The sequence below is a fragment of the Fukomys damarensis genome, unplaced genomic scaffold, assembly GCF_012274545.1.
Source record: "Fukomys damarensis isolate Sample0158 unplaced genomic scaffold, DMR_v1.0_HiC HiC_scaffold_2, whole genome shotgun sequence".
Taxonomy (NCBI): Eukaryota; Metazoa; Chordata; class Mammalia; order Rodentia; family Bathyergidae; genus Fukomys; species Fukomys damarensis.
This window is the reverse complement of record NW_022900914.1, coordinates 2,838,849-2,866,301: the sequence shown is the minus strand read 5'-3', so window position 1 is coordinate 2,866,301 and position 27,453 is coordinate 2,838,849. Positions and strand designations below refer to the sequence as shown.

General features: G+C 61.3%; 1 protein-coding gene across 5 annotated transcripts in view; it reads left to right on the top strand.

Annotated features, from left to right (window-relative positions):
• Nucleotides 1-44: 44 nt before the first annotated feature.
• Hs1bp3 (HCLS1 binding protein 3) overlaps nucleotides 45-27,453 on the top strand; it is a 40,624-nt gene continuing 13,215 nt past the window's right edge. For 3 of the 5 annotated variants that reach the window (XR_004516980.1, XR_002025151.2, XM_019206629.2), the window contains exons 1-6: nucleotides 2,612-2,886; nucleotides 3,216-3,381; nucleotides 6,651-6,858; nucleotides 8,769-9,003; nucleotides 17,062-17,222; nucleotides 18,148-18,283. Coding sequence is in view for 3 of the 5 variants with exons in the window: in XM_019206629.2 (XP_019062174.1) it covers nucleotides 2,648-2,886; nucleotides 3,216-3,381; nucleotides 6,651-6,858; nucleotides 8,769-9,003; nucleotides 17,062-17,222; nucleotides 18,148-18,283 (1,145 nt within the window). In the remaining 2 variants the exon portion in view is untranslated. Of the gene's footprint in view, nucleotides 488-2,611; nucleotides 2,887-3,215; nucleotides 3,382-6,650; nucleotides 6,859-8,768; nucleotides 9,004-17,061; nucleotides 17,223-18,147; nucleotides 18,284-21,116; nucleotides 22,087-27,453 lie in introns of those variants that run through there. The other 2 variants (XM_010618017.3, XM_010618016.3) reach the window with 2 other exon arrangements.

Here is a 27,453-nt window from a genome sequence, read left to right as displayed (position 1 = left end):
TGGTCCTGGAGGCGCGGGGAGGGACGCGGTGTTCTCCTCCACACCCCTCCTGCCGCTCTGCTCGGTGGGCACAGCCTTGGGCCGAGGGCCAGGTCAGCGGGAGGACAGGCTGCTGCCCGGCGCGATCGCCAGCCTTCCGACTGCAGGGAGTTTCTGGGGCTTTGGGCGTAGAGAATTAACTCTGCGCGCGGGGCTGGCAGAGAGGGTCAGATCTGCGTCGCTGGGAGAGGTTCCTGGTCGCCTCTGCTTGCTCTCAGGCGCGAGCACCGGGCAGTGGACACCCCTCGGCCGCCCTGCAGACCCCCGGCCGTGGCTGCACCTGCCCGACCTGCACGTGGCCTGTCAGGCGGTCCTCAGGTGGCTGACTCCCTCCTCCCTCCCTGCTGGCCCCTCGAGTTCCTGCCAGCCGCCCTTTCCGCCTGTGTCCAGGCCTCCAGTCGACCTGCTCCTGTTCATCGTGGGGCGGGGGTTGTTCTGGGATGGAGAGGTGAGCAAAACGGGGCACCGAGCAGGAGCTTCCCAGCCGGTGGACAGCAGGTGAATTGAGAAGGTGCCAGTGTGGACACTGCCGGGAAAGGCAGATAACAGGGCCAGGGCAGCGGGAGGGGTTGCTGTTCTCCCGGGGTGGCCAGGGAGCACAGTGCTGATGGGCTGGCCAGGCGGGCGGTCCATGCTCTCCCCAAAGGAGAGAGCCACGAAAAGGAGACTTGGAAAACTACTGGGCAGAAAGCCAGCAGGAGCCGGCGTCCTGAGGCCACCAGGGAGGACGGGAACGTGTTAGGTGGCACAGTGGGGAGGTGGCCCCGGGCAGGGGGACAGGAGGACTAGACTGTGTGGCCCTGTGATTTCCTGCCGCGTGTGGTGGACCCGGGGCACGGTGGCTGCACTAGCTGACCGCTGTCTGAGGTCCCTGGCTGCGTGGAGGGCTCTGTGGGCATGAGCGGGCATCCACAAGCCCGTACCCAGGCCCCAGGCTGTGCGCAGGGGTGTGCAGGTTCTGGGCGAGTTTGGAGGCTGAACTTTCGGGCTTGCTGGTGGTCAGGTGTGGGGTGTGGGAAGGGGAAGGACATGGGGAGCAGTCGCGACCCCAGAAGAGAGGCGACTCTGAAGAAGGCACTGTGGGGCCAGCGGATGTGAGCATTGACCTCTGGGTGTCAGCGTGGAGGTCCTGAGTGCCCGCCTGCCAAGGGCCACTCGGTGACATCAAGAGGACAAGAGTCCAGTGGAGGTTTGGGGGTCACAGGAGACTCGGACGGGCCACTCTTCCTAGCTCCACTGGAGGTGGGGTCAGATGGGAGGAGGCAGGGTGGGTGGCCTTGGAGTGGGGACCTGCGCAGGTGAGGGGCTGGCTGCAGGAGTCGGCCACCCAAGGGCCAGGGCACAAGGCTGGGTGCCGCCTCGTTGACAGATGTGCCGGGAAGCACAGGCTGCTCCGGTTGCTTCGCTTCCTCGAGAGATAAGCAGCAGGGTCGTCAGGGAAGAGCAGGTACCAGGGGTTGGGGGGTGCTGGGCTCCATGGCTCCTGCTAGGCCGCTGGTCCAGGAACAGCAGCCACAGCACCTGAGTGGCCCTGGCCTGGCCCCTACAGAGAGCATGGGACCAGGCCCTTGACAGTGCTGTCAGGCAGAGGCGAGGGCTGGGAACATGGACTTTCTTGGTCACATCAGCCCGGTGAGGGGACGGGGAAGGCCACGGTGGTTCCTGCAACACAGCATCTGGTGCAGCTGGACATGGGACTCCTCTGGGGAGCTGGGCCCTGGGGCTCAAGTGGTCCGGGCAACGTCACTTTCATGAGGATCCTGCGGAAAAGGTGCCTCAGCTGGAGGTAGAGGCACAGGCCTGAGATCCCAGCACTCTGGGAGGCTGAGGCAAGAGGAAGCTCTGCGTGGTGACACGGTGACTTGGCCAGACCCTGTGTAAACCATGCTACTTAGCGTGAAGGGCCTGGGCTCGACCCTCAGTGCAAAGGAAGGAGGAGGAAGGAAGAGAAAGAAAGAAAAACGGAAAGGAAAGACAGTGCCTCGTTTCTCTGCCCCCCTCCCCCAGGGGCCCCTAGGCTCTGTGTGCCTGTCTGGTACTGAACCCCAGGACCCTGGCAGCCCACTCCGTTGGGCCTTTGTGTGTGGTGCGCGGCTCTGGAAACGGGACCCTTGATAGGTCTCGGGAAGGAGCCAGAAGTGTCATGAGGGTGACAGAAGCACTGTGTGTGACCCGATCGCGGGCTGTCCCTGCCCAGGCTCGGCGAGGGTGCTGGCGGGAGCGGAAGGTGGCTCCTCGTTCAGCGTGAGCCGCAGACCAGCCGAGCTTCCCGAGGGCACTGCCCACACCCAGGAGGGTGGTGGAGTGTGAATAGTGCAGGCCAGATTCTGATAGTAAATCTTCCTAACTATGTGATTCTGGGCAAAAACTTAATTTCTCTGATATTCAATTTCTCCATGTATAAATTGAGATGAAAAATATCCATTGAGAAAAGTTGTGGGAAGGATTGAAAGAGGTAATGTTCATAAAACACTAGAAGGGCCTGATCCAGAGCAGGTTCTGAGTACTCCTTCGCTTTCCTCACATCAGATGGATGAACACTGAAGGCACTGACTTTCCAGTCCTGGTGTGGACAGAGCCTGGTGTGGGGTGTGCAGAACCTGCAGGCATGCTGGGGCCCACGCGGACGGCCTGGGCTGTGGCTGGAGCTGCAGAGAGGGCCGAGGCTGGTGCAGCCTGCACTGGCGAAGCCCAGCCTGGCCCGAAGAGCTGCCAGGACCTGAGTCCTCTGGAGCTGAGCAGAGCCGGTGCGGCCCGGCTGATACACTGCCTGTCTGCACAGCCCTGCGAAGAGGCACTGATGCCCCTCTTCCTGCTGCTGTGCTGGCCTGCGCCTGGCTGGCTGAGGTGTGTGTCTGTCCTCGGTCCCGCGGTGTCTGCAGGCCCTACCCCTCCCTTGGTCTCTGTGCAGCCTGCAGGACACAGTGCTGCCCACAAGCTCTGCAGTGCTCACACGCACCAGGCTTGTGCAAAACTCGGCTGCCTGATTTCTGACTACCCCATGCTTCTGTTTCCTGCTCCGACCCCGCTTGTCCCGAGCAGCTGCAGGACACCAGGCTGTGTGGGGGCCGGTGTGTGGAGGGAAGGCCCGTGCAGTGGCCCCAAGCCACCAGGTGTTTCCCGCGTCAGGACATGCTGACTCAAGCTGGACCTTGTCTGCCCTCTTCCCTCGGCAGGCAGCTCCAGAATGTCCACACGGGCCTCGACCTGTCCGTGCCCCAGCACCAGGAAGTGCGGGGCAAGATGCTGTCCGGCCACGTAGAGTACCAGATCCTGGTGGTGACCCGGCTCGCTGCGTTCAAGTCCGCCAAGCACAAGCCCGAGGATGCTGTGCAGTTCTTGGTGAGCAGGGTGCTTCAGCGGGGTGCCCCGAGGGTCCCCAGGACCCGCCCGCCTTCCAGGGCACAGACACGACTGTTCTGGAGCCACCCCATGGCAGGGGATGGGGACACGAGAGTGAGCCCGGTGCCCACAACCCGCAGGGAGACAGACGTGTGGAGGCGCAGAGGGAGATGCAGGCAGTGGCCAGAGCTCACCCTCCCTGGGCAAAGCCCGCACGAGGTGGTGTTCACAGGGCTGTCCCGGGCAGGGCACGCAGCCTGAGGCTGGTGGCAGAGGCCGTGTGGGGACTCAGCATGAATGGGGTCCTGAGGAGGGGAGATGCAGGCGGCGGCAGGTCAGGTGTGCCGGGCTGGGGGCGTGGGCCAAGCCAGCAGCGCTCCCTGTTGGTACAAGTGGAGAGGCAGATCTACGGGGCGTGCTGAGGGACAAGGGTCTGCCCGGTGGGTGGGCACAGCAGGCCCACGCTAGGGACTGGTCAGGCCTAACGTGCAGGCTTTGGGGATCTTGGCTTGGAGGTGACGTTAAAATCTGGGGGTGAATGAATTTGTATAGAGCACAGATGTGGAGGCACAGAAGGCTGAGGAGGGGTCCTGGTGCACCCACTGGCAGAGCAGGTGGGAAGGAGGCTGCAGCAAAGCAGGAGGAAGAGCACTGGGCCCTTGGAGTCACGGGAGCCGGGATGAGCAGGGTCCAAGGGGTGAGATCACTCACACGCGTTCACCTCAGCCTCTTGTGAACAGGGCCTGGGCCTGGTGGTCAGGAAGACAGCTGGGGACTTCAGGCTAAGGGAAGAAAGCCGGGGCCCTGTGGACAGCAGGGAGCAGCTCGCTGCAGGCTTCCGTACAGTGGTTTTGAGCCTCCCTCCCGGCAGCCACAGGAACGGGGAAGTGAATTGCCATTTTGATGACCTGTTAAATGAGACGTGGTTCCCAGGCGCAGCCTCCCTTTGTAGGGCATTGGGCAGTGTCCAGAAAAGGACCTAAGACTGCAGCGATGTGTTCTCCTCAGACCACACCTCAGTTACTCTCTCGGTGAGAGGCAGGTGGGGTGTGAGCTGGTGTTTTCGGGGCTGCGTGGCCTCACCTCCTGATGAACTCGTCTGAGCCAGGATAGGGCTCAGTGCACCCACACTGTGGTTTACATCTAGGTGTCCCCCAAGAGCCTGGGCACACAGAGGCGGGGCTTTTGGATGGGACTGAATCATGGGGTGTGTTACAGCGGAGTGGCTGTTAGGAGGTGCACCTGGCTGGGAGAGTAGCTCTCCCTCCCCGGTTCCTCTTCTCACCTTTTCCTGGCTGCCTCACAGTGAGCAGCTCTCCTCGGCCTGAGCCCTGGTGCCATGCTGCTCACCATGCAAGGACGGAAACAAGAGCCCAAATAAACCTCTCATCCTGTAAGCTGCAGGTGTCAGGCATTTTGTCCCAGCAACGAGGAACGAGACTAAGACAGGTCTTCAGGGTGGGCAGAAAAGGAGACGATTTGGGGCTAATACTCCTGGGTGCGAGGTGGGGCAGCTGTCTGGGAGCCCAACTCATCCTGGCACGGGCAGCCTGGCAGGGGCCACGTGCGAGGACGTCTGTAACGGCTCCACAGCCACACCTGTGCTGCTCTGGCCTCACTGGTGATGCGCGTGCCCTGTGGCATGCAGGCGTGTACGTGTGTGTGTGTGTGTGTGTGTGTGTCCACATGTGGGTGCTTCACAGACATCTGAAGCTCCTGCAAGGGCAGAAGAGAAGGTGTTTAGTCCTGTGAGATCTGGAGGTGTTGCCCACAGCTGCGTACACCAAACCTGAAGTCTCTTTGGCGTTTCATGATTTAGCTAAAAGAAGGAACATTTTGCGTCTTCTCCTTAAAAAGATGCTTTAAAGAAAATCATGAACATGTGCTTCCCTGCTGTATCAGCGAGGTTGTGCTGGGACCAGCAGCTGGAAGAGGCGCGCTCTACCTTGGCCCACAGCGGCGGAGGGCTCCGTCTGTGATCGGCTGGCTTCAAGGCAGGGGCATCGTGGAGGAGGGCCTGGCAGAGGAGAGGTGCTCACATGTGGCAGTGAGGAGGCAGCACAGGGGAGGGCTAGAGAGCAAGGGCCAGGGACCAGTTATACGCGCACGGGCTCAGCCCCGTGACCACCCAGACACCCCGGGAGTGTGCCTCACTAGTCTCCCAGGGGCCCTTCAAACAAACTGACACTCAGGAGTCACCGAACAGTGCTGCCCGTGCAGGAAAGCCAGCCCAGGAGGGGCGCTGCGTTCGTGGATACCAGGGGACCCTGTGTACCGGGCTGCAGGCATGAGCACATCAGAGGAATGGGGCAGGTGTACTGTGCCCGCTGCTTGGCACAGGGGATGCTGCGGTGCTTGGTCTCTCCTCGGTTTCCTCATGCTGCTGGTACAGGAGAAAGCTGCCTGAGACGCCCTGGCCCATGCTCTTGGGTGCAGGGCCTCAGGCTGGCTCTGCCGCTCCTAGTCAGTGGTCTGTGGGCGGGGCTCTCAGGGAGCCAACCTGCCAACAGGGGGCGCTCGGCTCCCACCACGGCCTGCTCTGCCTGCCTGGCCAGAATCTGGTCCTCCCTTAGCCCCTGTCAGGGCCTTCCCAGGAAGCCATTCTCAGCCGAGCCCTGCAGTCATGTTGGGCACCAACAACTGCAGACAGCAGCTCTGTGCCGGGTGCCTCCCTGTCTGCGGGGGTCTGAACCCCTGACCTTCTGGGGGGTGCTGGTGACCTGATGCCACTCGGGTCACAGCCACACCCCACATGCTCAGGGCTGATGTGGGTCGACCACACCTTCCCCCCACCCCCGCGCTCCCACAGATGGACACCCGTGGGGAGCCGGGCAGCTGGGTGACCGACCGTGCAGACCACAGTGACAGCACCGCAGCCGCTGTGCCGTGGTGCTCGCCTCAGGTGCCCGGGGGGCCCCCCAGCGGAGTACACAGCCGAGCAGAGTTGGGGAGCAAGCGCACTGTGGCTGCCTGAGCGATGAGCGACTGGGGTCAGTGCTGACCCAGTGACTCACAGAGTGGCTTGAAACTGACCTGACAGCACGGGCACAGTGAGCCCCCTGCTGACGCCAGGAGCGCCGGAGCAGTGGCATCGGGGTCACCTGCAGGCCAGGCGGGTCCCATACTGACCGTCCTCACCAGGCCCTGAGACACTGGCTGGGCCTCAGGCTGCCACAGCAGGGAGGCAGCAGGCAGCGTGTGCTGGGGCGAGGGGCTCCACATCCAGGTGCCCACCCATCTCAGGAAGCCACATGTTCCTCTCGTTCCAGGTCTCCAAAAAGTACAGCGAGATAGAGGAGTTGTACCAGAAACTGAGCAGTCGCTACGCAGCAGCCAGCCTGCCCCCGCTGCCCAGGAAGGTCCTATTTGTCGGCGAGTCTGACATCCGGGAAAGGAGAGCCATGTTCAGTGAGATTCTGCGCTGTGTTGCCAAGGACGTCCAGCTGGCGGGCAGCCCAGAGCTGCTAGAGTTCCTAGGTACTCGAGGCCCTGTCCCTGGTCCCTGAGGCTCCCGGCCCAGAACCAGGCCCGACTGCCCTGGCTTGGGGAGAGTTTGCCACCAGCTGCACCTGCAGCCCAAGTTCCACCCAGGCTGCTCAGGCAGAGCCCCCGCAGCACCGGGGCGGGTGTGGGTGAGACTCAGCCCTTGAGGGGGGGTGCATCCTCCGAAGGACTGACTCAGGGTGCCAGATGGGCTCACAAGGGGTGTCCTCCAGGACTTTCTGGGCCCACCCCCCAGTACCCTCTGTTCTTCTCTCCCTCCCACACGTGCACACACACACATGTACACACGCAGCCCCTGTGGCCTGTGACATCAGGAATAGCACTACTTCCACACCAGGCTGGTGACCCTGGCTCTGGGAAACCTCATTCTTGGCCTTGTTCTGCACAGAAAGGACTGTGGGTGCGTTGCAGTGCCCGCCTCCTGTGTGGAACCCACCTCACGCCCTCCCAGGCAGTGTCCAGCCCCTCAGTCTTCTCCTTGCCAAGGGAAGGCACCTGAAGTGACTGCTGACAGCCCGGGCCACACTGGAAATGGCACTAACAACCGCCCCGCCGTCAGCTCCCACCCCACCCAAGCGGGCCGTGTCCCCGGTGTCCCCATGGGTGGTATCAGTCTCTCGCCTGACGTCTTCCCTGTTCAGGGCTGTCACTTAACTCTTTTCTGACTACTGTGGATCCCCTGGTTCCATGGAACAGAAGGGAAATTTCCAAAAGAATGTTGATAGCAAATAAGCTCTTAAACAGTGAGGCTTGGGATGAGGTGAGACGGGCAGATGCTCAGAGGGGCTGGGACAGGACGAGGTCGCAGAGCCAGGGCTTCCTCGGCCCACTCTCAGCCCCATGAGTGGTCTGCTGCCCCTTTCACTCCCGGCCACAGCCCTGGCTGCCCCGCCATCCCAGGGGCTGCTCACTGACAAGGGGCGGCCCCACTGGCAGAGTACCCGGGTGCCCTGGCCGGTCTGCTGGGCAGAGGTGCGGCAGGGTGGCTCGGCTTCAGCCATTGGGCCCGTCTGCTCGCCCGCTAAGCGGAGGCACAGTTCCCTTCCTCACAGGGTTTTGCGTGAGATGTGAGATGCTTGTCACATAAAGCCAGCGGTCGTGAGAATTTGAACAGCATTTTCACCTTCGAATAAAAGAACAGAACATAACACAGTGCAATCATCACCACTCAGAACATCCCTTGAGAGTTAAAAACACTTCCTTTTTCACCTATTGAGTGATATTTTTAAAAAGTGGATGCTTTGAAAGATAAACCACCCAATCTTTGTTTGGAGAGAGACGAACAAGTGGTCCAAACCCACGCTTCCCAAACTGTCTGTGGGGGAAGAGCCGCTCTCCGCTCCTGCCCGTCACAGGCTGGTACATTGGAAGATCCCTCGGCTCAGCTGTGTCGGTGACGCCAGGCTGCAGCGGGAGTTTCCGGACACTCGCTCTCCCTGCCTGTGCTGCCTGTGAGGGGCACCCGTGTGGGGGATGCACTTAGAGAATGGGCGAGTGCAGTTTGTTCCAGAATCTTCCACACGGCACAGTGCTCTTGCTGCAGTCTGCTCGGGGTGTGGAGCAGGTCTCTGACCGTCGCTGGCTCGGCAGAGCCCCTTGCACCTCCACCCCAGCTGCTGCCGTTCCAGTCAGGCCAGAGCTGGCAGCCCGGCGGCTGTGGGCCAGGCCTTCCCCATGGAGCCAGGGCGTTAGCCTCCCTCAAACTCCTGGTGACTGTACCTTGCCAGGCATCCCTGGCACCCAGCGCAGTCACCCATGCTGCCCGGACCCACTGTTTGGGTTCCTGCGGAGGCTGGTCCTGGGCAGCTGCAGGAAGCCCTCAGCCACAGGTCTTGGCACCACCGAGGGCTGAGTTTGAAGCTCCTCTTCCCTGTCTTCCACAGGCACCAGATCCCCAGGGGCTACAGGTCTCCCCAGCAGGGACTCCTCTGCCTCAGATGACACAGGAGGCCAGGCAGGGGACAGTGAGGAGGCTTTCAACTTCTTCGAGCAGCAGGACCATGTGGCCAGTGTGGGTCTGCCTGTCCTGGGCCAGAAAAGTGAGTCTGGAGAGAAGTCCTTGGAGGAAGAAGAGGAGGAGGAGGAGGAGGAGGCTCTGGATCCCCTGGGCATTCTTCGGTAAGTCTCCCATTGTTGGAGGGTCCCTTCTAGGGGTGGCGACAGCCTCCACAGCTTCCCTTGGAGTCTGAGGAGACCATCTCCTTCCATTGCGCCCCAGCCCCGGGTAGGGGCCCCATGGACACGTGCAGGGAGGGGACCATATGTGACATGCAGAAGGGAGTGAGTGAAGGGGGTGCCTGGGCCGGCGGAGAGTCGCCCTTGCGTCGCGTGCAGTCACACACCGTCATGGAGCTGAGGGGCCAGCTCCTTTCCTTCCCTGCTCCAGACTGAGTGGACATCCCAACCAGAAGGCTTTCCTGGGGTCCCAGTTGCTCAGCCACACCCAGGGCCCTCGTTTTCTTCATGGCCCAAGTGAAGCCGATGTTTCCTGGGCCCGTGCTGTGTGCTGGCGGTACACTTCGCATTCCCTGCTGACAGCAGCAGTTGCTGCCCCACTGCGCACACTGAAGAAACAAACCGAGGAGACCGGACCCTGCCTGAGGCCTGGCAGGTGCAGCGGGACGCTCCTGGGGCTGGAGAGCCGTACCGCTGTCCCCCAGGGGCCCTGTGTTTACCTCTTTGCTTCACTTTTCATCAGTGAGTATGGGCTTCTGACAGCGGCCACCCTCTGGAGCTCTCCTGAAAATGAAATGAGTCACATGGACGTTAACATTAGCCCCTCGGCCCATAGAGTCAGACCCACCACGGCGCCTTCCCCTGCCGACGTGGGTGGGTCTCGGGTTCACGGAAGACCTCCGTGTGCAGAGGAGAAAAGGATCAGACAGGCAGGTTCCGCTCAAGCGACCTGAGGAATGAGCCAGCCGTGAGACCAGCATAGGGGACGAGGATCCACATCCAGGGGCCAGAGCAACCCGGCAGTCACGGTCCCACTGGCCTCTGCCCGAGGGACAGGCGGCGAGGCTGGCAGTGCTGCAGCGCTTCTCCCAGCCTGGCCCCTCTGGCCCTGCTGGACTCTGTTCTGGGTAGGCTAAGGCCTTGTTTGAACTCTGCTTGCTGCTGACTTGAGCAACTGTAAGTAGTGTGGGATGTGGGTGGTCTGTGCCAGGCTTTGGCTGAGGGACATGTTGAGCAGAGCGGCTCCTTGTTTGGGTAGGAAAATGCTCTCTGGGGTTGGCAGGTGCTGCCTCGAATGCCCTCCTTCCTCCGGTGAACCAGTGTCAGACTCAGTATCCCCACGGCACCGTACCTAGGAGGAGTCCTGACGCTGCTGGTGTTAGGACCTTTGTCTGGAATAATAAATAACTTTTTTTGAGAGCTTGTTGAATGCCAAGAGCTGAGCTAGTTCTCATTTGCTTGCATTAGCTCCTTTCACTCTGGAGATGGCTTTTCTGAAACTTTGTTGCTATGACTCAGTAAAAATAACACTGTGGTTTGTGAGCAGGATTTCTGTGGGTACATGTTGCATGTTGAACTGAAACAGAAGCTTTAGGAGCTGCAATTAGGAGTATTATATGCTGATAGTTCCTGTTCTTTTTCACTGTGTGAAAAGGTCCCAATGCCCAAAACTGCTTTTGGGGTCCGTGGGCAACGTGGGCTGCTGAAGAAGGCAGCGCCGGCATCAGCTTCTTTCTCTGTGAATTCTGGGAAGCTGAAGTTGAGAGTCAGGTTGTGTGTTCACATCCATGCAGCCCACCGATGGCGAGCCAGGACCTGAGGCCACCGGAAGTCTGGTTTTGATAGTGTGGGTGGTGGTCAGGGTCCAAAGACTGTCCTAGACAGTGAGAGAGGCCAGGTTTCCTCGGTGAGGGCCCTGTGGACACTTCTGCACATGCGGCTGATGATTTACATGATCTCTCCCCGCTGGGTACCCCTGTAGGGCAGCAGGCATGACCTGCTTTGCCGAAAAAGCAGTGAGTGCATGATGGCCACAGTCCTTCCCGCCGTGGCCATGGGGGGGCGCTGTGGCTCCATTGCCAGTGCCTGGCAGGGTGGGCGGACGTCGCTGGGGCAAAGCTGAGAGCCCTACTGGCCTGGCTTTTCTTTGTCTTTTCAACCTGCCTGTGACTGAGGGAAGGACATTATTATGCCATTAGAGAACAGAGAAAGCCAGAGAAGCCCCTGCCGCTGGCTCCCGTCCCACCCGACCCACACAGCTGCAGGCAGGTGCCCTCCACTCGCTCTCTCCATGTTGTGCACGGTTTTCATCTGTAGCACAATTCTTGTGTCTTTGTGGTTCTGAGAACATTGAAGTTCTACCGTGACTTCAGCCTTCTGCCGAGATACTGTGCCACAGTTTCATGCGATGCAAATAACACAGCAAGCAGAGACTGAAATCCCGCGAGAAAGTCCTTCCCCACGGATGGACGTGTGCACTTGGAGTGTCCGCACCTTGTTCCCAGCCGGGCCGGTGCCCGCGCCATTCCGAGACTCGCTTTCTTGGCATGCGTGCCGTCTTTGCGGGTCTGTGAACACTTTGCCAGTGACGCTGCAACGGTCCCAGGCTGACGCACTGTTCATAGCAGCACCCCGGTTTGCCGACATGGCAGCGTCTTCTGGGGCCTTCCCTATGAAAGGCAGTAACTTGGGGAACTTCTATACGTACAGAGCTTTCATTCTCTTGACCCCAGAGCCAGGTCCCCAGAGCTGAAGCTGAACCCCTGAGGGGAGCCCACTTTCTCCTGCGCGCCGCTGCCTGCTGTCAGACCCCAGGACTCGGGGGCCCCATGCCGTGGCCTCCTGCAGTACAGCTGTGTTTCTTTCCTGTGATTTTTTAATGTAGATTTTGCTTCATTTTCCGTAAAGTAACTGTGGAAAATAATACCTTGCTTGCCATACCTGGAAGCCCTGCCTGTGCTGGGGTGATGCTGAGGGTTTGAATGCCCTGGCACACTGCAGGTGTCCCCACCTGTGTGCCCAGCATGTAGGGTTGGGCTGTCCCCCTGGGCAGACCAGACGGCGCTCTGGGTACGGCACAGCCTCCCACGATGCTGCCCACAGAATCCCTGGTTTCGCTCCTGGGCGTGGAGGTTACCACCCCGGCTGCCAGCAGGGAGAGCAGCAGACACCAGCCAGGGACTCTGGACTCTGCAGCAGCCTTGTGCTAGGTGAGGTGCAGGCTTCCAGGCCCACAGCAGGCTCTTGAGGGGAGTCCGCAGCCACGTGCTGCAGAGGCCCGGAAACCGAGCTCTGCGGAAGTCTGGGAGCAAGTGAGCGAGCGCGGGGCAGCCCCTCCTGACTGCCCCTCTCCTCCTGCCCCCTTCTGAGGCTTTCCTTTAGCCTGACCCTGCTGCGGCAGAGCCCTTGGTCAGTTACCAGGAGGCGGCCTGGGCTGGCCCACAGCGGTGAGGAGCCTCCGCGGCCCGCCCCGCCTGTGTGCTGCTCAGTGCCTCTGGACCGGCCTGAGGGAAGGGCTCCGAGGACACAGGTACAGCAGTGCTTTCCGCTCTGACTGCGGTAGCAAGATACTTGGTTTGGGGGAAATCTCACCTGGGGCTCTGACGTGTACGACACAGCACAGTCCCCTCATCAGAGGCAGAGCAGGGGACGCTCCTGCTTCAGCCTCCCGAGGCAGCGTGCAGAAGGCTGGGCCCCTCTGAGCGAGGTTGAGGCCCCAGGACGTTCCCAGGACAAGCGGTTGCCCCAGGGCAGGCTGGAGGCAGAGGGTGGTAGTCCCAGCCACATGGAGGGTGGGAACTTGGCGGCACTGGCACAGAACTGATTTCTTTCTTCCCTTGGAAAGCCGTGTGAAGTCCAGGCCCGGGAGTTCCATTCTTGGTAAACGTGGTGCCGTTCTAAGAGGGCTGTGTCTGCGCGGCAGCTGAAGCGTGGAGGCGGTGCTTGCTTGCCCTACGTCATCAGGCAGCAGCACCTGTGCCACATGCTTCTGTTTCTACTCCTGTGGCTGCACCTGAGAGCCCACGGCACAGGTCGCCTCCTCAGCGCCTGTCTTGGGGAAGCCTCTCCAGGCCAGTCCTGGATGGGTTCAAGCTCAGGCCGCTCGGCGGTGGTACCGTGGGCAGACGCCATTCTCCTGCCAGGGCCGCCCTGAGTCCGCAGCCACACGAGTCCTTAACCTGTGCGGTGAAATGCAGTCTTTAGTTCACACCAAGGGCCCTGCAGAGCCACACAAGCAGCAGCAGCTGGGCGCCTGCATCCCAAGACCCCTCCTTGTGCCGGCCTGGAGCTCCTGCCCGCAGTGTGGGTGCTGGCACCTTAGTGAGCGCGGCCAGGAGCTGGGCCGGCGTCCTGCCTGGTGCTGTATCGGGAGATGTGAGCGGAGACCACCCAGGTAGGAATAACAAGGCAGTCTCAGTCTGCCCTGCTGAAGTCCTGGCCCCAGCATGGGCCGGACACAGCAGGCCAGGAGAGTCGGCTGGCTCCCGGGAGGGTGAACTGGCCGCGTGATGGTGTCCGTGGGGCCCGGGCCACTCCCCACATGGCCCCTTTCTTGCTGAGGCCCGGCCTGAGGTCTGGGAGGCCGTGACGCGGGCCTGGCCCCACTGCACTGCACCTGTGCTGGGCTGTGGCACTGCCCGCCCTTGTTTTCACCTGCACAACCACGTGGCTCTGTGTGCGCCTCTGCCGCTCAGCAGGGGAGGGAGGGACCTGCCGGCATGTGGGTCCTTTGTGTCCTCTGCTGCTGGGCCCTTGGCAAAGCCAGAGCCCCAGCCCCTCAGGGTGTGCCAGCTTCCACCCACGTCTGCTGCGGCCTCCTCCCTCCAGGCACCTGCCACCCAGCTGCCGGACGCTTGGCCTGGGCCAGGTCAGGCCTGTGGCATCTGCCTGGAGCCCAGCTTTCGTGCCTCTGCTCCCTCCGTCCAGCCCTTCTCCAGAGCCCCCGTCCTGCTCTCCAGGGAAGCCCCACATGGGCACCACTGCGAGTGGCCCGGCCCCAGAGTCACTCCTTGTAGTTCAAGCGGAAACTGTCTAATTGGAAAAGCAGCCGAACTTGAGGTAAAACATGAGAAGTGCTGTGTTTCAAAGCAGGAAGGTCGCATCGTGGGGAGGAAAGGTTGATTTCCACCCTGGCTTTGAAGGTGGCAGTCTGTGTCTTGCCGTGGGAAGACCTGCTGCCCCTGCTCAGACCCAGGCGAGCCGGCTGCATCTGGGAGACAGCTCTGCCAAGCCTCGCACTCCCAGCCTGGGCACTGGTGCCCACTGCTAGAGCTGTGCTGGGCGGGTGGATCTGGAACTTCGCCACAGGCCGCAGGGCAGCCAGAGGGAAGCTGGGCTCCTGTGTCAGTCACTGTCACTAGGAGGGGCTGAGCCCCAGGAAGCGGATGCTTCCTGGCTGTTCAGAGCCGGGAGCTGTCAGCCCTGGTAGCTGCCGGCCGGGTCTGTACATCTGTCTCCTGTCAGGCCCGCAGCAGGAGCCGGGTCTGCGGCAGCGGCACGAGCATGCTCACACGGGCCACGCTGCCAGGAGCCCCGCCTGCCTCCTGCAGCCCGCGTGGGTCCCTTGGTCATAGCATGGAGGAGCTTCTCTCCTGTTGGTGCCAGGTGGGCATGGCAGAGGCCAGCTGTGTGTTGGCAGACAGCGGGGAGGACGTGGTGAAGGAGCCAAGAACAGGAGCGTGGGGAGCAGGACAGAGCCGGAGTGTCCTGGACAGCTCCCTCCCATGCGCTCCTGGCCCCTGCCCTCACACCTCCACTCCAGGGCCGGGCCTGGCCAGTCTCGAAGGTCTGTGAGGAGCTGGGCTCCTGCCCCAGCTCACCCCTGCCTGGAGCCTGAGGGTTCTTGTCACCCGCAGACCTTTTCTTCTGGTCCTGCAGGTGCAGGTTCCTTTAGGCCTCACTGAGTGGCTCGGAGTTCCTCAGCCTGGGATGCCCCCCCATCCCCTCTGGGTTGCCTCCCTCCCTCCGGGAAGCCTCTCCCATCCCTCAGGCCAGTTGGCTCCAGTGCTGGGGCTGTGAGGATGGGGCTGGCCACTCGTCTGACTGCGCCTGGCCCTGAGCTGTGGGGACAGTGGCGGGTCTGACCCCTGTCTGTTGGCATCGCTGCACAGGTGCTTGTGCACGGGAAGCCCTTGGTGAGCTCTTAGGGGCGAATGGACACTCAAGGACTGGACCAGGTGGGAGACCAGCCATGTGGAGAGGTCTCTGGAAGAGGAGCCAAAGGAATGCAGGGCACAGAGGCTGGTGCGGGGAACCCGTCTCTCCTCATTGCCTGAAGACGGGACCCACACACTCCGTGTTTCCTGCTGTCCTTTGTCTCCCCTGGATGGTGTGGAGAGGGGTCCGAGTGCAGACAGTGCTGACTGAGCACCCCACGGCCACGTACTCACCTTACTTCAGTTCAGCCAAAGGCAACAAATGTCTGGAGTGAAAAGGGCGTGGCGTCAGGCTGTTCTGGGAGGGAAACGTAGGAAGAGCGTCTGGCGTCATTGGTGTTAAGGCTAGAAGCAAGCATGAGGGGAAATTGCTGAGGCCCACAACTCTTCCTGAACAAAGCTTCGTTGTTCTCTGGCACTGGCACCTCCCTTCCTCCCGCTGTCCCCTTGGTGCTACTTCCGTGGTGGCCGCTGGGACGCTCGCTCCCTTGCCCCATGGGGCCTGCTGGCTGGCAGGATGGAGGCTTGGTTCCCAGGAGCCTCCTTGTTCTAAGTGGGGCGGTGGGGAGTGTGAAGGGCGGAGGGTGGCTTCCTCCTAGAGCTGCCTGGCCAGACCTGGAGGCAGGGACAGGTGAGAGCAGCTGAGCACCAGCCGCAGGGTGTGGGAGGAGCCAGGCTGAATTCTCTGGAAAGCACTTCCGATAAGCTCCAGCCCCAGACCAGCCCTGAGCACAGCGAGCACAGTGTGGCCCTGCTGGCCTGACCCCACTGGAGAAAGCGGGGACGAGGTGTGGCTCCCTGGCCCTGCGGGCAGGTCTCTGCACCTGTCAGCACCTCGGAACATGCCACAGTGTCCCATCACCCACACCCACTCCCTGCTCCTGGCCGGGCAGAGGGGCCGGGCAGTGGACCCTGAGCAGTGACCACACTCACTGTCGCCCCTCCTGCCTCAAGGCTGTTGCCGACAATTTCTGGGTTGTCACACGAGCCCAGCCCGAGACTCTACCAGGACTTGGCCCCTGAGCACCCAAATGCTGCTCTGTGCTATGGCCTCTGCCTCTGTTGCTTCTCTTCATCCCAGCTGCAGTTGCCAACCAAGCTGCACTTCACCCACGCAGCTGACACAAGACCTTGGGAATGCGGCCTCGGCACGCCCCACCGCTGCTGGTCAGCCCATGTCACTGTTCGGGGCGCTGCCGTCCTCTGCGGTTTGGGCAGTGTCACCTGTGTGAGCCTGATCGGTGACCTTGGTCCAGGGGGACAGCCTGCCGGGCAGACAAGCCCATGCCAGCCCAGTCTCTGGGGATAAGCAGTCTGCAGCAAGTCTAAAAAGGCTAACGTGGACAGCAGCCCCAGGGGTACATCAGCTTGTCAGGAAACCCAGTGTTTGGTTAGCGGCAATAGCACTTACAGTGATCACCCTGAAGGGCGGAAGAGCCAGGCACAGCCTCCTACTTTCCTGCTGCTCGCCGGCCCTGGAGAGGGCCTCCTCTGACCCATTAGCACACAGGGGTAACAGGACCTAAGGGTAACAGAGCTAGCTGGGGTCCTGAGCCCTGGAAAGTGTAGGCTGCCCCAGGGACCCTGGAAAGGCAGTGGCCCCACCACACAGCTGCTTTCTGCTCTCTCCTGCACCCCGCACTCAGGGCTCAGGCTGTGGCTGCAGAGCATGATGCTCTGAGACCAGGCCCCCAAGTGCAGAGGCCAAGGAGGGCGTGTTCTCTGGCCTGTGGGCACACTGTGGCCGAGGCCTGCGTGGGCCTGCAGGCGGGGAGCAGTCTGGCCTTTGGGGCCTCTCTTGTCATCCCCCAGGCACACTGATGATCACTTCAGTGCAGTTCCCGCTCTGCTGTCAGATCTGGGAAAGGCCCTCGAGCCCAAGCTCGGACCTGTCTCCTCACACTTCCCTGGGGCCTGCCTGTCTCCCCTGGGCAGGAAGACCTGCCTGCCAGGGATCTGAGGCTACTTCTGTTGCGCTCCCACCGAGGCCTAGCACCGGCTGTGCCCCTGGACACCTGGCCTTTCAAGGGAATCTTCACCTCGTGTGTTTGTGTTTTGTCTCCAGCTCCAAGAAGCCCAAGCAATGCCCTAAGGTGGCTGTGAAGGCCAAGCCCGCACCCCAGCTCACCATCTTTGATGAGGAGGAGGACCCTGACGGAGAGCTCTTTGGCCCAGGCAGGAAGCTGTCCCCAATGAGTCCCTCCAAGGGTGCGCCCCCCGTTGGCAGTAAGTGGAGCCCTGCTCTGTGGCTGCCTGTCCTGAGTGTGCGTGAGTGGAATGCAGGTGATCCCAGCCCTGTTCACTCAGCACAGACTCAGCTGGAGAAAAACAGCCTGGCCCTGACAGCCCTGCAGCTGGGAACAGCCTATTCTAAGCGTCCTCTGGAGCAGGGGCGGCTTTCTTTATTACACTGACACCCAGAAGTCCTGGCCTACGTTCAGCATGCGTCTGACTCCAACTCGATAGGATTTGAATGCTGACTTGCGTTGCCGTGGGCTTGGCCCCTGGAGGGCCCTGCACAGAGTTGGCGAGGGAAGTGAGCAGCCTTAGGAAGCACCCCCGCCCTGCTGTGGTCTGATCCGTCCTGTACCTGTGTACCTGCTCCTCCAGGCCTGGGAGGCTGTGCCTGCACACCAGGTCATCAGGCCCAGGAACAGCAGGACCCGGAGGGACAGGCGCTGTCCTCTGCGTGTGCTGACGGGGTGGGGCTGTGCGGAGCTGAGTCCTGGAAGCTGGAAGGCTGCCTGCACGAGTCAGGCCTGCAGGGGAATGGCTGCCAGGGAGGCCAGGCCCATGCAGCTCGGGTGGAAAAGGGGGCGGTGCTGCAGGTGAGGGCAGCCGTTGGCACAGCGTCCCTCCCGGCACCTGCGGTGGAAGCCCCGCTGGTGGGCAGCGCTCAGCGCCTGCGTAGTGGAAGGTGTGCAGCCGTGGGGCGAGCTGGGCGCCCAGCACAGTGAGCAGAGAGGCCATTTCCCCGTGAAGCAATGAGAAGCTCAAAAGAACTGGGCACTGGAGTGAGGCTGGAGCAGACAGGGCCCCAGTTTTTCCTCCTGTCCCCCAGTTCCCTCTCTCTGGGTGCACCTGCCCAGCACCCCGGCGGCTGGGCACAGGCCAGGGCTTCTCCGACCACCTTGTTCCTTCCGTCCCACAGCCCTGAAGCTGTTTGATGACCCTGACCTCGGTGGGGCCGTCCCGCTGGGCGACCCCTTGCTGCTGCCAGCCGCCTGTGGACATGGAGGGCTCACGTCCAGCCTGGATCACAGAGGGGCCTCCCACGAGCTGTTCAGGTACACGTCCCCCGTGGCTTGCTGAGTGTCCGCAGCCAAGGCCCCCAGAAAGATGGAAGACTGTGGCTTCTGTGGCCAAGAGGCAGTGACGGGCTTGGGGGAGGGGCCGCAGCCAGGGCAGCTCAGTGGGCTCCAAAACAACAGCTTCATGCGTATAGCCAGGCCTTTTCTTTCCATGCTCATGTTTTAGTAATTTCTGTAAAGAATCTTAATTCAGTGGTTCAGGAGCAAGTATAAGTGGTACACAGGGCTTTAATCCTAGGTAGCGAGCTGCTCGGGTAGAAGGGCAAAGCGCAGATGTGGTAGGCTGTGGCCTGTCTGCCAGGAGCGTCCCCTCCCAGGGGGAGCCAGGCCTGCCCTTCCCAGCGGGTCAACAGTAGGGCTTGTGCCAAAATGCCAGCCTCTCCTGAGTGCTGTGTCCGGCGGCGCAGGATGCTTTATTTCATCTTGCTTCTCATCACTGTTCTCAAGGCCGAGTGTGTGCTCTTCCGAGTTACAGAAAGCTGGATTTAGCTCAGTGGCACCGCGCCTGCCTCACAAGCACAGGGTCTTGAGTTTGATCACCAGTACAAAAAAAAAAAAAAGAAAAGCTGGGAGAGGGAGAGGCCCCTTGCGCATGCTAGAGCCCTGCCTGCCTCTCCTGGCCTCTCCATGCTCCAGGAAATCTGCTTCCCTACCCTGGCCAAGGGTTCTCCCTGCAAGTCTGCCCGACACAGTCCTGGGTGTGCTTGGCAGCTTACAGGAAGCGGCTGCCTGTTCCAGGAAGTGCGTGGCCCCGGGAGGCTGTTGTCTCTGTCAGCAGCCTGGGTTGTCAGACTCTTAAGTGCCCGTGAAGCCTGAATCACAGTGATCGCTCCTGGTATTTACATTTCCCAAAGGTCCGTGGCATCTGTTCCTTCTGATCCTGTTCCTCGGCTGACTGCGATCGTTTCATTAGGGCAGAAACTGAGACCCAGGAGGGCGGATTCTAGAGTCAGCCCTGGGGAGCAGCAGGGCCAGGCCGAGCGCGTCTGCGGGAGGTTCTTCGGGAGCTCTGGCATCTTTCTCAGTCGGTGCTGACCAGCCGCGTGTGTAGAGCCTGGTCCACAGTTACACGGCTCCCTCTAGGGTTCTGTGGCCGGGGAGCTGGGGAGGCTTTCTGCAGGCCTGGCAGGGCAGCGCATTTCACGCTCCTGCCAGTCACCGGGACCCCGCCTTTGAACAGCTCCTAGCACCTGCAGAGCTCCAGGGAGTCCCTGCATCCCTGCCTTCACCTCAGCAGCATGTGGGAGCGAAGGCCTAGCTTCCTGAGAGAGGAACCGCGTTCCATCCTCCTCCAGCCTGCCGATCCTGCAAGCACAGTCGGCTTCCTCACCAGAGAAGCATTCCCTCAAACCCGTCCGTTCATCCGTGCCTTCACCCCTCCGTTCATTGGCCATCCTGAGGCAGGCAGGGCAGGGTGGCCCTAAACTGGGTGGCAGCCGAGAGGCCTCTGTCCCTCCCATGCCCAGCTGAGCTCGGTCCTCTGGGACTCAGGACTCCCTCAGCCCACACTTGTAGACCTCACACCAGCCGGCCTAGAAGGGAAGGGTGACTTGGGGGGCACAGATAAAGGCAGGGAGCTCGGGAAGGGGCAGCTGTGCAGCCACCTCTGTCGGGACCTGAGCGCCTCCACCATGGCTGGCCCCCGTGCACACCTCCCGCCCCATAGGCCGTCCACTGCTGCCTGGCTCCAGTGATGTAAGCTGAAGTCGGGCACAGGCTTTCGCTGCTGCTTTATTTTCCCACAGGCCCCTGAGCTTTTCAGGGGCGCCCTCACTCAGCCCTCTGGAGGAGGCTGGGGAGCCAGCAGTGCCCTGGAAGACTTGTGGAAGGGCTGCTGAGTGCGGGGAGCTGGGGCTGCCATGAGTGACACCCCTAAGTCTCCCTGGACCAAGGCTGCCACTCTGGAGGCTGGCTCGGGCTGGGCCCCCTGGCCTGGCCTGGCGGGGGGACGCCTTTTGTTCCCTCAGTCTGTCCGGGGATCCCTGCCACAGGCAGGCGCAGACCCCAGGAGCAGGCAGGGTGGGCCGGTGCCGTCAGCAGCTGGTCCTAGCAGGTGGCACCTTTACACCCCACAGGCCTGTGCCAGGTGCCAGACCATTGTCCTCCCGTCTGCTCTCTCCATGGCCCAGCTGGCGTCAGGGCTGCTCCTTTAGCTCCAGACCCTCCCGAGTCCCTCTTTCCCTCCACCGTCCGTGCCAGGCCTGTATGCAGGTGCCCCGCAGTGTGAACACCTAGAGAGCCTGCCACACCTGGGTCGGTGCCCTTTCACCTCCCGCCCGCTGTGGAGCCCGAGGCGGGGCCCTTCACCTCTCTGGGCCTCCTTTTCTCCATGCTAAGTGGAGCTAGCGTCTGCTGCCACTGACGATTCGAAACGCCTGGCCCAGAGCTGAGCGGTGGGCAGGAGGGAGCTGAGTGAGTGCTCTCCGGTCTCATCCTGGCAGCTGCTCCACAGGCCTTGCGCTCCCATCAGCATCCCCATCCTCCGCCTGCTGGTGGACAGTCAGAGGGCCTGGCTGTGAGTGTACACTGGTGGGTCCTGGTGAGGCCACTGCAGCCTCAGGCTCCATGCTACCCACAGGGGCAGGCAGACCCCACCCGACTCGGGCCATTACTCCCACAGGCTAGAGGGACGTCCCCTGCAGAGCAGTGCTCAGGAGGCCCCCTAGGGCTGTCGTGCTGTGGCAGAAGGGGGACAGAGCCATGCCCTTCTGATCTCCAGGCTGGGTCGGACGAGGAGAGGCACTGCGTGGGGCCTTGCTGCTGTTGCAGGGGACAGTTATATTCAGGGTTGTTCCCTTTGGTGCCTTAGAGTTGAAGAGGACTTGGACCAGATTCTGAACCTAGGGGCTCAGCTGAAACCAAAGCCCCAGCCAAAGCCAAAGCCACCTGTGGCAGAGAAGCCTGCACTGCCCAGAAAGCCAACTGTGCCCCCCAGAGCAGGCCCATCGGAAGCCTCGCTCACACAGCAGAAGCAGCAGCAGCAGATCCAAGCAATGGACGAGATGGACATCTTGCAGTATATCCGGGACCACGATGCACCTGCCCAGGCCTCCCCCAGCCTCTTCTGAGCGTGTACTACACACCCTTCCGTGGGGCCTGCCACGTCCTGCCAGGACCTCCATTCCCAGGGCACTGGTGGAAGCCCAGGCCCAGGCCGCACTGTCCTTCTGTCTCCAGCTCGGAATAGAGGGGAAGTCACCGTGAGAACTGTCACCTGCACTTTCTGGTCCGGCAGGGTGTGGAGGGGAGCGGTAGGAGCCTTGCTCACCAATGCATGGCTCCGGGCGCGGGTTGAACTTCGAGGGCCCAGGGAGGCATCCTGTGTGCTGGCTGGCACAAGAAGGCAGGCCTGGGAGGCCACTGGGGTCACTCAGCATGGCTTTGCAGCCTGGAAGGGGACCTGGGCAGGAGCCTGGAGGCCAGGTGTCCTGGACCCGCCCTGCCTGTGGGGAGTGAAGGCCTGCAGGCCCCAGGTCCCCTCAGTGTCCACCAGAGCAGCTGTCAGCAACTTGGGCTGGCATGGCCTTCTCCCATGGGACATGGTGCTCTAGGCCCCATCCTGTGGTCTGGGCCTCCTCGGTGGCCTTCACCAGGGTGCCCTGGGCAGGACAGGCCAGCACCTCGCACTTCACCTGGGCACCATGCGGCTCAGGAATCTGGCCCTGAGTGCTGCTTCGGGAGCAGAGGATGTTGGGGTGTCTCCTGGATGTGCTCTTTGTGCTCAGGGCTGGTTTTTAATGAAATATTTTTAACAAAGCAACCTCTGGTTCCTTGGCTCTGTCCTGCTGGGTGGAGGTATGAGTGGGGACCGGAGCCCACCTTGGGGAGCCCCTGCTGACTGGACTAGCTGTTGGGCACTTGGGGTCTGGTGTCCCCACTTCTGCACAGGGCGGGACAGGCTGGGGTTCTGACACTGATCTGTCCTGTGCCCAGCTGTGTCCCTCTTCGCTGCCTTGTCCCAGCAGGCCGCCACCCTGCCAGAGTGATGCTCGTAGGTGGCAGCTGGAGCCCCCTCTTCCGCCCTGCCTGTCTGAGTCGCACATCCCTCGTCCAGGGACCAGACCTGCTCAGGACGCTCCTTCAGGCGTCCTTCTCTCTCACAGTCAGGTTGCGGTGCGCAGACCCGGCCCTGCACACACGCTGACCAGCCACACAGCTGGCCCTTCCCTGGGTGCGCACCCTTGCTGGTCACCTCCCCTGCTCTGGGAGACTGGTGAGGCAGCAGGGGCGTGGCAGCAGGGCAGCCTAGAGTTGGCCCCTGGCTGGGGTCCCCCACAGGACCTGTCCCTTGGCTTTGGTTCCTCCATTGTTGCCTGGCTCTGGGTGACCCGTGGCCCATGCTCGCCGCAGGTCTGACCTAAGCCAATCCTGACACCCAGACATTGAAGTCTGCCTAACTCCTCTCAGAAAAAGAAGTGATTTCTTTCTCATGCCTAGGCTGACAGGAGACAGCTGCGTACACATGCATGCATACGTGTGTGTGCGCGCGTGTGTGACCGAGGGAACTGCCGCACCCGTGCCCCAGCCTCCGGCTGCTCTTGTGGGCGAGGGAGACTGGAAGGGGAGCAGTCAGTCCTTCTGCAACATGTAAACTGAGGTGAAGGCCCAGGCCCAGCGCAAACATCAGCTGGGACCCGTGGAGGTAGGACCCTTCCCCTCCCCATGCAGGCCCGGCCAGGTTGATGTTGCACAGCACCGCCCTTGCCTGCAGACCAGCCTGGCCCATCCCCAGCATTCCTGCCCATCCGTGTGACCCGGAGGTTCTGATGCTCACAGCCATGCAGGCTGACACCCTGGGGAGCGAGAGGTGGGACAGGAGCCTGAGGGAGAGCAGACTGCCCTGGGCGGGCAGAGGAGCAGGGCCTGCATCCAGCACCAGTCAGCGTCTCTGGCACCAGTCAGCGTGGCCCTGGTCACACCCGGGCAAGCCCTGCTTCCCCATGCAGCCTTTCCTCCCTGGCCTTGGGTTCAGATCTGAGAGCCAAGATTGAATGGGCTCTTGGTTCCCAAAGGCAAGACTGGCCGGTCTGCAGAGGCCCCCTCAGCCCAGGGGGTGACACGGAGAGGCTGCACTCGGGACCGCAGTGTGTGAGCTGGAGGACAGGCTGTGCCTCGGGCAGTCCTGGTGTGGCCAGTGTCCAGGCTGCACTGGAGACCCCCACTGACCTCCAGTCTGTGGCCGTGCTGACACACGTGCAGACCCAAGCTCTCCCGTGTCCTTGTGGGCTGCCCGGTGCAGATGAAACAGTACATCTAGCCACTCCTTGGCCTTGTGGCCCGAATGTCCTGCTGTCACCTGGGCGTTGTGTCAACAGACTTGGCAGCAGATGTGACCCCAGGGCCGGGCTGACGAAGCCACACCCTGAGAACGGCCCAGAGCTGCCAGAGGTGCTGGCTGGTGGCCTTGCTGCAGTGGGGCCCTGCTCTACACTGGCGCCCAGGGCAGCACATTCAGCAGTCAGCCCTTTGGGCACCAGAGTCCTTGGTCCTGGTTCCGGCTTTGGATGGCCCCACTCCTGTGCTCTGGTTGGCCCAACCTGTCCTGCTTTGTGCTGGGTCCTTGCAGCCAGGAAGCTGTCCTGTGCAGGGCAGTGCAGGGCTGTGCAGGGCATCTCGGTGAAGCAGCAGCCCAGCCCTGGGCCATGGAAGGGTCTGGGTCCAGGCAGCACGGCTGTGTGCAGCTCCTCACCCCACGATCCAGAGCAGAGACCCCGGGCTCAGGACTGTGAAGCCGTCTGTGCCTGAGAGAGCTCCAGGCGGCTGCCACTCGGCCCTCACAGGACCCTACCCAGGACTATCTGGTGCTGGGTGGGCAGCCGGAGACCCGTCCCCTCCAGCTCAGCCTGGCCTCGCAGCTGCAACTGAGTGTCATGTGCACGATCAGCACTGCCACCCCTGTCTGCGCACTAGCCTTGAGCTCATTTCCCACGGTTCTGGCCCCTGCCGGGAGGTGAGGGTTGCATTTTCCAGGCCACACTCCGGACAGAGCTGTCGCTTCTGGCTTGGGCTATGAGCTCAGCACGGTAGCTCTCTTGCCGGTTCCCAGGCCTGGTGCTTCTCTGCCAGCCTGGCAGACGGCACAGCCTCTGACCCAAGTCTTCAGTGAAGCTGGCTGGTTGTAGTTCCTCGTCTTGAAGACTCAGCACCTGCTGAGTGCAGGAGCTGGGCCCTGTCAAAAATGGGAGTCCAGAGTGGCCGGAGAACAGAAGCGCTGCATGGTGCTGGGTGGCTGTCACAGCTCCACACGGGAGCACAAGCCCACAGGGGCAAGTCGCAGGGACAAGCAGGGCAAAGGGGACGAGGACCTGCGCGGGTCCGGCTCCGGTGCCCAGGGGACACGAGAGAGCCGGTCTGCATGGGCTGCTGTCTGAGAGCTGTGCCAGGCCAACCTGGAAGCCTGAGCCACTAAGCCCGTCCCGCCGGTGATGCAGGGGAAGAGATGTGGCTCCTAAACCTGCTAGATACTGAAACTCGAGTTCACCCTTTCGAAAACCGAAGAATGAATTCTAGGAACAACAGAGGGTAAGAGTAGGAAAATTTATTGATAGAAAAAAAGCTGTCTGAGAGAGGAGGGGACCAGGAAGTGGGTTGCCCACCCACCCCACTTTTCAGCAAAGCATGTGGTGAGGCGGGTATGACGTGTACGTGTATTGTGGATACCAAGGGACAAAGCTGTAAGACGCAGTGGGAATTTACAGCATGGGCATGAGGTGGGGCAAAACCATGACCAACCCATAAGGTTACAGATGGGCTGGGGATTTAGCTCAGTGTTGCTGCCTCCTGCTTTGCAAGGCCCTGAGTTCCATCCTTGGTAAAAAATAAATTTTTTAAAATAAGGGGTTGGGGATTTAGCTCAGTGGTTCAGTGGCCTGCCTTGCAAGCACAAGGACCCGAGTTCAATCCCCAGTACCAAAAACAAAACAAAAAAAAAACCAGCAACAAAATTAAGATTATAAGCACAGTCACCCAGGTAATATTGATTAAGTGGGGATCCAGTGGGGGGAAACAAGTCAGGCAGGGAGGGTACAAGGAATGAGGAAGGATTTTCTGTGGAAGGAGCGGGTCACGGATCTTTCTTGGAAGATCTTTGTCCCCACGCAGGGGACTGATCCCTATTTAGAGTATCAGTCACTGCTCTTCATCCTACATGGGTGTGGTGGTTCCTCTCCTTTTAAAGACCTGGCCACAGTGAATGTGTCTTGAGTGTCCTCCTTGTGGGCTCCTCCTGTGCTGGCCCTGCCTGCCTACAAGGTATCTAATTAACTTATCTATCTGCAGTACCGGGGACACGCTGGCCCAATTCCCTTCTGCTCCCCAGATCTGTGCAAACATCAGGCGTGAGCCTCACCTACCTCTCAGCCCCTTGTCTGCTGCCTGCAGGCTGAGCCCAGCTTGTGGTCCCAAAGTGTTCTGGGAAAGTGTCTCTCAGCACCGGCATGGGTTCCTTCATGTCCTGGAGGTGAGCATCTGAAAGCAAGGTGTTCAGGGGGCTGTGGCCTTGAAGTCTCCAAGGAAGAGTCCCTTCTGGTGCCTTCCTGGGTTCCGGTCTTCATGTGACAAACTCCCTGTGTGCCTGTCTTCACAGTGGCCTCCTCCAGGTCTCTGTGTGTGTCCAGATCTCCCGCTGGTTAGACCGCCCACCATGGGTTGGTGCCCACCCTAATCTAGTGTCTCATCCAAATAAGACCGCCCTCAGCGGTTCCAGGTGGATGTGCATGTGGTGTTTGGAAGTAGGCTGAGGCAGGAGCATCCCCTTCTGATCTGCAGAGCTGTTATGCCAGGCCCCGTGCTGAGCCCTGAGTTTGGGTCCTGTCCTCAGGGCCTAGGGCCCCACTGGAGCATCAGTGCAGCTGGGGCTGTCAGCTGACAGCGGGCAGCTGCCTTCCAGAGACAGTACACTCAGGGAGGCCTTGCGAGGGTTGCCCTTTCCTGGGCAGTCAGCTCCCTGTCATCTTCACTGGGCCTCTGGGCTCGAAGCCACACTGGTGGGCAGCTCTGGCTTCTGGAGCAAGGACCCCCGTGTCCTGTACCCCCGCCAAGCCGCAGGAGTGGCGTCACGACGCCTGTGCTGCCGCCTCTCGTGCCCCCCCACCCCATCCTGGGACAGTGTGTTCGGACGGGGAGTGAACACTGAGCTTCTGCTCCACCTGTTTCCCGGACATCAGAAGCCACCCAGGGGCCGCTGATCTCTAGCCACCCGTGACGGCCTCACTGCTCTCCCACAAGGTCCCCTGGCCTGAGGATGATCACACCCAGGCTTCCCGGACCCAGGTCCCTGCGTGGAGGCAGAACACGGTGCAGCAACTTGGAAAGACGTTCGATAGTTACAAGCATTTGGGCGGAAATTTACAGGCACAGCAATTCTACTCGCAATCCCACCGAGGTGTGCAAAGAGCAAGGGAAATACTGTGTCCACACAGGCATACGCACAGGCGATGTCACTGTGCGGTCATTGCAGCCGGGGTCCATCACTGGTGAGCCCAGAAAAAAAATGGGTACAGGCGCGCAGCAGGATTACTTGGCCATGAATAGGAGCGAAAGGCTGATGCCTCCTACAACGTGGGTCGCCCTCAGAAACGTCGCAGGAAGTGAAAGAAGCTGGACGGTACGGATCCGAGTCACGTGAGTCTGCTTCCCTGAAATACCAGGCAAACCTGCAGGCAGAAAGGGGTGGAGGTGCTGCAGGGTGGTGCTGGGGCCACAGGGACTGCGAATGGGCAGAGAACCTCTCCTGAGGTGTTAGGCGTCACCCGGTGTCAGATTTACCAGAGTCACTCGGGCGGGTGGGGTGGGATAGAAATTACGCCTCCAGAAGTAAACTACTGGGAAAAGTGACCAAAGAAAACAAGCACATGGGCCACAGGTGCTGCGCCTGAAGGTGGGACCCGTCCCTGGCTCTGTGACCCTGGCCATTCCTTACTCTCCCTGTCCTCCCTTCCCATGGGGGTCACAGGCTGGAACCAACTGGTGTCTGGAAAGTGCTTCCGTCAATGCCGGTGCACTGTGTGGTGTGAATAATTAAAATCATGGCGTCTGTTGTACCTGAGGAACTGTGGGGTTCGAAGGTCTCCTGTACTGCTGAGGTGGGCCCCGTGTGCCAGCCCTGTCTTCTGTGAGCCACTCTCTGCCGCCCGCCTCTGTGGGGG